General features: G+C 41.9%; 1 protein-coding gene across 2 annotated transcripts in view; it reads left to right on the plus strand.

Annotated features, from left to right (window-relative positions):
- The first annotated feature begins 411 nt into the window (after positions 1–411).
- LOC106581191 (TNF receptor-associated factor 4) overlaps positions 412–12,067 on the plus strand; it is a 42,384-nt gene continuing 30,728 nt past the window's right edge. Inside the window, exon 1 of one of the 2 annotated variants that reach the window (XM_045703773.1) lies at positions 412–491. In XM_045703773.1, the coding sequence (XP_045559729.1) occupies positions 427–491 (65 nt within the window). In that variant the 5' untranslated portion in view covers positions 412–426. Of the gene's footprint in view, positions 492–1,390; positions 1,922–12,067 lie in introns of those variants that run through there. The other variant, XM_014163086.2, reaches the window with a different exon arrangement.

Genomic DNA, 12,067 nt, shown 5'->3' on the forward strand with positions numbered 1-12,067 from the left:
TCATGACATTTGTAGTTCTTTATGATATCAACATTAGCAGCTAATTAGCATTTCATTTTGGGGGGATAAATACAGGCAAATTATTGATAAAAGTCACCTTGTCCTAGGGCCTCCCAGAGTGGCGCAGCGGTCTAAGGCACTGCATCGCAGTGCTAGAGGCGTCACTACAGACCCGGGTTCGATGAGTCCCATAGGGTGGCGCACAATTGGCCCAGCATCGTCAGGGTTAGGGGAGGGTTTGGCTGGGGGGGGGCTTTACTTGGCTCATTGCGCTCTAGCGACTCCTTGTTGCGGGCTGGGTGCCTGCAGTCTAAACTCTGTTGTCAGTTGAACAGTGTTTTCTCTGACACATTGGTGAGGCTGGCTTCCGGGTTAAGCGGCGGGTGTTAAGAAGTGCGGTTTGGTGGGTCATGTTTCGGAGGATGCATGACTCGACCTTCGCCTCCCGAGACCATTGGGGAGTTGCAGTTGAGACAAGATCAGAAAACGGGGTAAAATACAAAAAAAAGTAACTTTGTCCTAGAAAGATTTACAGGTTATGCAAATGTCAGGCCAGGGTAAGCCTACACAAAACACAGCCCTTATTTTAAGTGTTTCTAAAATCCCCTATGGAAAAAATGTATGGTGGAAAAACGATTGGAACTATTTCCATTTTTGACCGTTAGGTTTTATGGGTATTATGATTCATACTGTGGTACTCTATTGATGACAGGGTCTATGATTTAGTAATACCACAATGCTGTGGCGGGTTTCCGCCACTTATTTGATGAAAGCGCACGAGACTGTGCCTGTGTAATGATGTAATCCTGAAGCAACAAGGTTGGCGATGACAACCTATAGCTATTGAATAATTCTAAATGTGCACAATTGTAAAGATTTTTAAGACAAGTTATTGGCCTGCCATTTGAAACCACTTCCGACAATTATCAAAGTCAATGTTTCATATCGATTATCATATTTATCTGCAACACCATGAATATCAGGCTCTTCTTTTTCAGTTGCACCACCAGAGGGCAGCTCTTCCTAATTAGTAATTCATGTGTCTACTTAGGCTCAATTCATCAATACATCTTCTATTCTGAGCAGGCTTTAGGATATGCAAAACAAATATTTAACTTTTTTATTGAACATTAGACATCTGTACCTTTTTTTTAAATGAACATACACCTTTCAAAATATTTAATTCAAGCCAATTAATTTGCAGGTGAAACCCTACCTTATTTCCATTAATTTTAGATTGATATCATTCAACTCATAAAAAAGAGACTTGAATTAAATAGCTGACAAATAAAACAAATCAGAGGAGATATCATTGACCCAGACCACAGAAAAGCAAATAGGCTATGTTGATTTCACGTTCGACTCCTCCCGCAAGAAAAATAGTAGGCGGGGCTTTGTACCTAAGCAGATGGGATGAGAGCATTGTCTTCAATCTGTCAGTGTTACCTCTGCTGAGAGACATATGCCGAAGATTTTCCTGCATTTCTAGACGCAGAGGAAGATTGTCAGAAGAAGACATCGTCAGGTTTTTATGCAAAAACGTTTGTACTGTCGAGGATTCCCTTTGTTTCCATGCACTCGGTCACCCTGTTGCTGGAGAGACGGCGGAACTGAATCGGTCTATACTCTCGTCTCGTAAACCGATTTGTCACTGGCTGGCGATGGGGACATGAATATCGGAGAATTTCTCTGTTGACGGCCATCAAAAGAGAGACACTGGTGACATCATACACTACAGATCCTGCGTGATTTGGGGTATTTCTACTAATACTGCAGCAATGCCGGGGTTTGATTACAAGTTTCTGGAGAAACCGAAGAGACGTTTTCAATGTCCATTATGCAGTAAAGCCATGCGCGAGCCTGTTCAAGTTTCTACGTGTGGCCACCGATTTTGTGACACCTGTCTACAAGAATTCTTAAGGTAAACTGCGCGTGCGTGCGTGCGTGTGTGTGTTCCAGATCAAACGCTATTAGCCTATTGGATTGCAATAATGATTTTGCATTTTAATGTGTTCTGTATACGCAGCCTTAAAGAACACTGAAAAAAATTGTTTTCAAACTTCTCCCTGTATCTCTCTCGCTCTGTGTGTGTGTGTGTGTGTGTGTGTGTGTGTGTGTGTGTGTGGGGGGGGCTACATGTGTCTTGTCTATGGGTCACACTATAGGAACTAACCATAAATATCAAGTTTCAGTTGGGAAGTATATATGTAAACAGACCCTGTAGGCGTGTCCTTCCTTTGTAAGGCCTTTGCACTCACAGGTGAAGCAAAATTATAGGTAAAGGAAGTGGTGGTGACTTAAATCCTTAACAAAAAATTAAGAGGACATATTATTATATGGGACAATATTCAAACGTTTTTGAGAAAGATCATTTAAATACATTTTTACTGTATTTATTGGTTCCTTTTAATTTTGATAAGAGATTAAAAACATAATTTGAAGGTTATTTGTTGATGTAAAAATCGAAATGTACCGATTTTAAGGTTGTCATATTTGGGGTGGGGTCACAATAAATTATTTCCCCCAAAAAATGGAGTAGAAATTTGGTCCCCTGCTGAAAAAGTTTGAATACCACTGCCTCACCTACCCAGCCTATGGTATTGAAAATGTTTACAACATATTTCACTCATGTCAACTTTATTCCTCTAGATTAGCCAAATTATTTATTTTGGTCCAAATATGATTGTATATTTCTGAATGTGATATCCTCCGGGTAGATATGTGTGGTATATTATGATACAGTAGGATGACACAACAGCCATTGGGGGTGTTGTTTATACATGCAAATCTTTCATAACGTCAGTTTCTTTATTTTCCATAACTGAATTCAAATTGGCCCAACTGGCAGAAGTCTGGGAGCCACCAATGAGAACTCAAGCTCTAAAAGGCCATCAAACAGAAGAGAAAACAATTGCTTGTTTGCATCATCATTTGACACAATGCAATTGTAATATTGTGCATATAGGTTTCAGATAATAATAAACAGTCAAAGATTCAATGCTGTGATGAGGAAGAAATGTTTCAGTAGTTGTTGGTTTTGCAGACTTTGCTGCCATTCTAGCTGTAGTTGCCTACCATGACACATGTAAACAATTATCTAATGTTAAGACCTCAGGATCAGGGACAGACAGAGAGAGGGGAGCGGCACGTTTGAGGTTGTCTGTTTGTGTGTGTGAGCCTGCATGGAAATATATCTGTGTGTGTGTGTGTGCATGTTTTGTTAATGTGTGTGTATTTTCACCCGGGCAGGCATAGAGGACCCTGGCCTGCCTGTCTGTCTCTGTCTGTCTCTGTCTGTCTCTGTCTGTCTCTGTCTGTCTCTGTCTGTCTTTCTTTCTTTCTTTCTTTCTTTTTGCCCTGAGGCTATGTGCCTGCCTGGCTGGGTTTTGGGTCAGGGGGAGGGGGCAGGGTGGTAGGGGTGCTGGGGAAGTCAGCAGTGGCGCTGCCTTGGATGAGGGGGGATTAGACAGATTCCTTTATTGGATTAAGGGCACAAGTGTGCTGAGAGACTGGCGGCCCATTCACTCGGAGGTCATCAAATCTAAATCAGTTTAGATTTTTTTTATTTGTCACATGGTTCGTAAACAGCCGATGTAGACTGACAATGACATGCTTACAGGCCCATCCCAACGATGCAGAGAGAAAAATAGAGAAATAATCACACAAGGAATAAATATACAATGAGCCATGTCTGAGCCCGAGAGAGGTTATGTCCCAAATGGCACTCTATCCCCTATATAGTGTACTACTTTTGACAAGGGCCGATATGGCTCTGGTCAGAAGTAGTGCACTTCAATATATAGGGGATAGGGTGCCATTTGGGACAGAGCCTCTGTCTCGGTCACATACAGTGTAAAATAGCTGCAAAAATTAAGATTTAGTTTTGAGACACTTTAGTTCCTCATACACCTTCACCACTACCACATCCCTCCATTGAAAGATGACTGAAATACTTGGGGTCTTACTTTATGTACAGTACCAGTCAAAATTTTGGACACCTACTCATTCAAGGGTTTTTATTTATTTTTACAATTTTCTACATTGTAGAATAATAGGGAAGACATCAAAACTATGCAATTACACATATGGAATCATGTAGTAACCCAAAAAAGTGTTAAACAAATCAAAATGTATTTGATTTCTTCAAAGTGGCCACAGCTGATGACAGCTTTGCACACTCTTGGCATTCTCTCAATCAGCTTCACCTGGAATGCTTTTCAACAGTCTTGAAGGAGTCAACTGTTGGACCAAATAAACTCAGCAAAGAAAGAAACGTCCTCTCACTGTCAACTGCGTTTATTTTCAGCAAACTTAACGTGTAAATAGTTGGATGAACATAACAAGATTCAACAACTGAGACATAAACTGAACAAGTTCCACAGACATGTGACTAACAGAAATGGAATAATGTGACCCTGAACAAAGGGGGAGTCAAAATCAAAAGTAACAGTCAGTATCTGGTGTGGCCACCAACTGCATTAAGTACTGCAGTGCATCTCCTCCTCATGGACTGCACCAGATTTGCCAGTTCTTGCTGTGAGATGTTACCCCACTCTTCCACCAAGACACCTGCAAGTTCCCGGAACTTTCTAGGGGGAATGACCCTAGCCCTCACCCTCCGATCCAACAGGTCCCAGACGTGCTCAATGGGATTGAGATCCAGGCTCTTCGCTGGCCATGGCAGAACACTGAGTTATGGGGGGGTAGAAGGATTACTTTATCCTATCTTCCCTGTAACACACAGTGTTGAGATTGCCTTTAATGGGTTTGGGTTTGTGCCCATAGGCGACGTTGTTGCCGGTGATGTCTGAGGACCTGCCTTACAACAGGCCTACAAGCCCTCAGTCCAGCCTCTCTTAGCCTATTGCGGACAGTCTGAGCACTGATGGAGGGATTGTGCGTTCCTGGTGTAACTCGGGCAGTTGTTGTTGCCATCCTGTACCTGTCCCGCAGGTGTGATGTTCAGATGTACTGATCCTGTGCAGGTGTTGTTACACATGGTCTGCCACTGCGAGGACGATCAGCTGTCCGTCCTGTCTCCCTGTAGCTGTCTTAGGCGTCTCACAGTACGGACATTGCGATTTATTGCCCTGGCCACATCTGCAGTCTTCATGCCTCTTTGCAGCATGCTTAAGGCACGTTCACGCAGATAAGCAGGGACCCTGGGCATCATTCTTTTGGTGTTTTTCAGAGTCAGTAGAAAGGCATCTTTAGTGTCTTAAGTTTTCATAACTGTGACCATAATTGCTTTCCGTCTGTAAGCTGTTAGTGTCTTAACGACTGTTCCAAGGGTGCATGTTCATTAATTGTTTATGGTTCATCGAACAAGCATGGAAAACAGTGTTTAAACCCTTTACAATGAAGATCTGTGTGCCTTTCCAAATCATGTCCAATCAGTTTGAATTTACAACAGGTGGACTCCAATCAAGTTGTAGAAACATATCAAGGATGATTAATGGAAACAGGTTGCACCTGAACTCAATTTCGAGTTTCCTAGCCAAGAGTCTGAATACTTACAGTTGAAGTCGGAAGTTTACATATACCTTAGCCAAGTACATTTAAACTCAGTTTTTCATCATTCCTGACATTTGATCCTAGTAAAAAAGCCCTGTCTTAGGTCAGTTAGGATCACCACTTTATTTTAAGAATGTGAAATGTCAGAATAATAGTAGAGATTTATTTCAGTTTTATTTATTTCATCACATTCCCAGTGGGTCAGAAGTTTACATACACTCAATCAGTATTTGGTAGCATTGCCTTTAAATTGTTTAACTTGGTCAAACTTTCGGGTAGCCTTCCACAAGCTTCCCACAATAAGTTGGGTGAATTTTGGCCCATTCCTCCTGACAGAGCTGGTGTAACTGAGTCAGGTTTGTAGGCCTCCTTGCTCGCACACGCTTTTTCAGTTCTGCCCACAAATGTTCTATAGGATTGAGGTCAGGGCTTTGTGATGGCCACTCCAATACCTTGACTTTGTTTTTCTTAAGCCAATTTGCCACAACTTTGGAAGTATGCTTGGGGTCATTGTCCATTTGGAAGACCTATTTGCGACCAAGCTTTAACTTCCTGACTGATGTCTTGAGATGTTGCTTCAATATATCCACATAATTGTTCTTCCTCATGATGCCATCTATTTTGTGAAGTGCACCACTCCCTCCTGCAGCAAAGCACCCCCACAATATGATGCTGCCACCCCTGTGCTTCACGGTTGGATGGTGTTCTTCGGCTTGCAAGCCTCCCCCGTTTTCCTCCAAACATAACGATGGTCATTATGTCCAAACAGTTCTATTTTTATTTCATCAGACTAGAGGACGTTTCTCCAAAAAGTACGATCTTTGTCCCCATGTGCAGTTGCAAACCGTAGTCTCTTTTTTTATGGAGGTTTTGGAGCAGTGGCTTCTTCCTTGCTGAGCGGCCTTTCAGGTTATGTCAATGTAGGACTCGTTTTACTGTGGATATAAATACTTTTGTACCTGTTTCCTCCAGCATCTTCACAAGGTCCTTTGCTGTTGTTCTGGGATTGATTTGCACTTTTCGCACCAAAGCACGTTCATATCTAAGAGACAGAATGCGTCTCCTTCCTCAGCGGTATGATGGCTGCGTGGTCCCATGGTGTTTATACTTGCGTACTATTGTTTGTACAGATGAACGTGGTACCTTCAGGCGCTTGGAAATTGCTCCCAAGGATGAACCAGACTTGTGGAGGTCTACAATTTTTTTTCTGATTTCTTTTGATTTTACCATGCTGTCAAGCAAAGAGGCACTGAGTTTGAAGGTAGGCCTTGAAATACATCCACAGGTACACCTTCAATTGACTCAAATGATGTCAATTAGCCTATCAGAAGATTCTAAAGCCATGACATAATTTTCTGGAATTTTCCAAGCTGTTTAAAGGCACAGTCAACTTAGTGTATGTGAACTTCTGACCCACTGGAATTGTGATACAGTGAATTATAAATGAAATAATCTGTCTGTAAGCAATTGTTGGAAAAATTACTTGTGTCATGCACAAAGTAGATGTCTTAACCGACTTGCCAAAACTATAGTTTGTTAACAAGAAATGTGTGGAGTGGTTGAAAAACGAGTTTTAATGACTCTAACCTAAGTGTATGTAAACTTCCGACTTCAACTGTATAAGGTATTTCAGTTTTTTTAACTTTTAATGCATTTGCAAAAAATTCTCTGTCATTATGGGGTATTGTGTGTAGATTGATGGAAAAAGGCAATTTAATCAATTTTAAAATAAAGCTGCAATGGAAAAAAATGTGAAAAAATGTAAGTGGTCTGAATACTTTACGAATGCAATGTATAGGGAATAGGGTGGCATTTTGGACGCATGCAATGTCAGTGACTTACAATGTGAGTGACATTATTGACTTGGTAAGCTTGTTAAACTCTAGTGCCAAACATAGCCAAGAGATCTGGGCCTCTGTTTTCATAACACATTGTTTTCTCAGCCTAGAAAACATCACACTTATTTTGACTGGTATTTTATCCTCTAAAACATTTTGATGCCTCATGAGGTCTGTCCACTCCTACTTTACTTCTTTCTTCATCTGTCAGGATCCTATTGGTCCAGCTGACAGGGGGTTTAGGCTATTTGACAGCCACTTCACCTCTCCATCGATCTCACACACTTTTATCTAGTCAATTGATTAACCCAGTAAAAATCCACACGTAGCAGAGTTCACTGAGTGTATTTCCATTGGCTAAGTTAGCACACTGTGCAAACTGAGGACACAGACCATTGCACACGAAGGGATTGCACAAGGTACAGGTGAGATCATTTTGGAGCAAGCACCAGTATACCAAAGCTCTCTGAGGTCATTTTGATACATTCTGTACAGAGTAGATCCCCCTCCCAGTGAGTCCTAGCTTTAGTGTACAGTATCTGAGATCAGTCCAGGCTTGCCAGCCTGCTTTCACTTTGACACTGATAGTTCTGCCAGCGTCCCTGGGACCCACCTGGATTCACCACTCTTTTGCAACAGGCCATAAAAAGAGCTTTTTTTTCATGTATTTTTATTATAATTATTTAAAATGTTTTTCCCAACCACCACCCACCTCTTCAAGAACAAAAATAAATGTTGTTTTACAGCTTTTTCTTTTGTTGTTTCATGTACATTTTACATACATGGCACTTTTTTTTTCACAGTAGTTGCATAGCAATAATAAAGTTATTTTGATATACATTGCATCTGGATAGATAGTACATATGACTGAAACACGATGTATAATGTATAACTATTATAGAACATGAGCTTTTAAAAAGAGCTTATTACTTTAGAGCGTGAATCACCAAATTGACACTTCCACTTTTAAGTATAAATGATCTATGGCTACATCTCTCTCTCCTTCCCCTCTAGCCAAGTTTCATCTTAAACTTTTCCTCATGGGATCCTTTGAAATAAGTGGCCTCCACACCCTTGCTTCAGGTTTTACACTTTTCATATGCTATCGTACAATAACGTTTCCCTTTTCTCTGACAGACCCACTACTTTTGACTAACACAATAATAGCTTTATTTGCTGAATCATGTCTTTGTGATGAAAAGGTTTCGCTTGCCTGTCAGTCTGTCAGCATGTGATGCTAATGGGCTGTGTTTCCACCCAGGGAAAGAGAGGGAGGGAGGAATGTTTAAATACAACAGGCCAACAGGCAGAAGCCCTGGAGGCTGCCTGGCCCAGCTCTGATGTAGAGTCATGGGGTAGTAGAGCAAGCACAGACCTGAGGCTTATCACTTCTGCAATCAACTGTGAATCACATGCCTGTACCACCGTGTATGCTGGTCTTGATCTGTGTCCCAAATGGCACCCTATTCTCTACGTTTGGCCAGGGCCCATAAGGCTCTAGTGAAAAGTAGTGTACTGTATAGGGAATAGGGTGCCATTTGGGACGCAGCCTTGGTTGGCGACGGCAAAACCCTTATCATGGGCCTTGGCAATTAGCTCAATACCTCATGAGCAAAGGAGAATGAACACTCAAACGATACAAAAAAAACTATTATCCCCATGATATTGGGCAAGAGCAGCCTTACATGCCTAACCCATCCCATACATGGAGTCATCTATCTTGGGTTAGTGTGTGTGTGAACCAAGGCAGTGTCACACGCACGTTACTGTGCCATCTCTGTGGGAATGATACAGTGCTCCGGCCTGGTCTTGACAGGGGCAGTTATTGGTTTGTTCTGCCCCATAACTTCTTCCAGGATATGTTTCCGCAACACTATGGTAGCCTACTGTAACGTCTTCCTGGATGGGCCTCCTCAACACTATGGTAGCCTACTGTAACTTCTTCCTGGATGGGCCTCCTCAACACTATGGTAGCCTACTGTAACTTCTTCCTGGATGGGCCTCCTCAACACTATGGTAGCCTACTGTAACTTCTTCCTGGATTGGCCTCCTCAACACTATGGTAGCCTACTGTAACGTCTTCCTGGATGGGCCTCCTCAACACTATGGTAGCCTACTGTAACTTCTTCCTGGATGGGCCTCCTCAACACTATGGTAGCCTACTGTAACTTCTTCCTGGATGGGCCTCCTCAACACTATGGTAGCCTACTGTAACTTCTTCCTGGATGGGCCTCCTCAACACTATGGTAGCCTACTGTAACTTCTTCCTGGATTGGCCTCCTCAACACTATGGTAGCCTACTGTAACTTCTTCCTGGATGGGCCTCCTCAACACTATGGTAGCCTACTGTAACTTCTTCCTGGATTGGCCTCCTCAACACTATGGTAGCCTACTGTAACCTCTTCCTGGATTGGCCTCCTCAACACTATGGTAGCCTACTGTAACTTCTTCCTGGATTGGCCTCCTCAACACTATGGTAGCCTACTGTAACTTCTTCCTGGATGGACCTCCTCAACACTATGGTAGCCTACTGTAACTTCTTCCTGAATGGGCCTCCTCAACACTATGGTAGCCTACTGTAACTTCTGATTTCCTCTGCAGTCCCGTGGAGCTTACAGTCTAATTGGTGTGTCTCCCAAATGACACCCTTTTCCCTCTTAAAGTGCATTACTTTTAACCAGGGCCTATAGGGATCTCATCAACAGTAGCATACTATGTAGGGAAAAGGGTGCCATTTGGGACGTGGTGATTGCTTTGTGCTGTTTTGCTGATGCAGGCTATAGGCCTACTAATCTCTTTTTCTCTGCTCCCTGACTTTTCTTTATGGCTTTCCAATCTCCCACACATGTAATAACACTGAAGTCCCTTTGATGCAGCATCACCAGTAGGGCTGACCCCATTTAGTCGACTGGTCGATTGTTTGGTCAATAAGCTGTTGGTCGACTAAGATTTCTTAAGTCATGCAGTCGCAAAAAAAAAAATGTTTCATGGTGCACAAGACACCTGTCTGATTCGCGCCAGTCTCTGTGGGCTGATCCATTGCGGAGGCCATGGGGATGGCACAGTTCATCATTCTAAGACATGATGTGATACTAAAATTTGTATATGGTTATATTATGTAAAAAATAATGGTGCAACACTAATAAATCTAATTATTTTATATAATGCACTTTCTCCCGCATTGGATATGGTCACTGTCCACGGTTCTGAAACATAATCTTCAGTGCACTGTAGAATTGGCACCTTTCCCTATGTTGCTATGTGCATAATAGCAAAGTTAACCAGCATATTTGTCAGAAGGTGAGTGTAGCTGGTGCATAAAGTCAGGCGCAGGAGAGCAGAATGAGTGAGCAACATACTTTACTCAAAAAACAAAGGCACAAGGTAAACAAATACACTTGACCAATAACCAACGGTAAACATTACGCACGGTGAACACAGCACCCGTGGAAAAACCAGCCATCATGAACCGAACTGAACATAGAAATAATCACGCACAACAAACATGGGGGAAACAGAGGGTTAAATACATGGAATTGGATAATGAAAACCAGGTGTGTAGAAAATAAAGACAAAACCAATGGAAAATGAAAGATGGATCAGCGATGGCTAGAAGACCGGTGACGTCGACCGCCGAACGCCACCCGAACAAGGAGAGGGACCGACCTCGGCGGAAGTGGTGACAATATTGCGATTGAAAACAATGCGGGGGAGACAGATGCAGCAGAGTCGAGGACACAGGACATTTCATTTGGTTTATAATCAATAGCCAAACTGTTAAATGTGCCTGGCTTTATAAATTATCCATATCTACAGAAAGAAGACAGACCTTGCTTTTTGTTTATTAGCCTGCTGATTCCGTGAGCACCAAGCCTCATGCAAAGGCAAAATGTCGGATAAAGCAATTTCACAGATTCAGCTGTTTTTAATCTTTGCTATGCTGTAATAAAGGCTTTCATTTTTTTTCTCGTTAGAACAGCCTGGTATTGCTTATCATTTATTTAGTGCTGTTTACACTGTTTCAAACAGGCAGAAAAATTATATTGTAATCTAACAGCTCCTATTTGTCGCACATAAAATGTATGCAGCTCTCACTCCTATGCCCTCCTTTTTCTTGATCTCCTTATTTGTATTTTTACAATTATTATTAAGATCATCATTATAATAATCAGTAATGTCGTTATCATTAGTGGTCTTTGTATACTAGCCTTGTATAACCACCATCGAGCTCTAGGCCTAAGAGTCCTGTTTACTCTTAATACCGTAACTTACTTTCAATATATAGGCTACTGTATCAATCAATAGATCATTTCTTTTAACCTTGTGACCATTGGGCTCTTTCTTGAGTAATTTGTGTGTCTTAATTATTTAATCGAACAGTGTGCTTAAAGTATCAGACGAGCTCTGTGGATATGTAGTTGATTTTATTCAAACACATATGGTATGTCTGTCTATATATGGAAAAATAAGTCTAAACATTTCGATCAACTTATTGGTCGAAGAACAGGATGTCTCTTTTTTTTCCTTTTTTTTTTGTTGTCTGGGACAGCTCTAATCACCAGCATTATCAGTGCCTCTGCTGCCTCCTACTTCCTCTCTCCTTCCTCACATCCCGCTTTTTCCTTCCATCCCTTCCGCAGTCTGGGAAAGAGAGTTTGCAGCAAGTAAACAGAAAGCTTATTGCAGTGAGGAAAGAGTTTGGAGGGAAGAAAAAG

This window comes from Salmo salar, chromosome ssa20 (assembly GCF_905237065.1).
Source record: "Salmo salar chromosome ssa20, Ssal_v3.1, whole genome shotgun sequence".
In the NCBI taxonomy this organism is placed as follows: domain Eukaryota; kingdom Metazoa; phylum Chordata; class Actinopteri; order Salmoniformes; family Salmonidae; genus Salmo; species Salmo salar.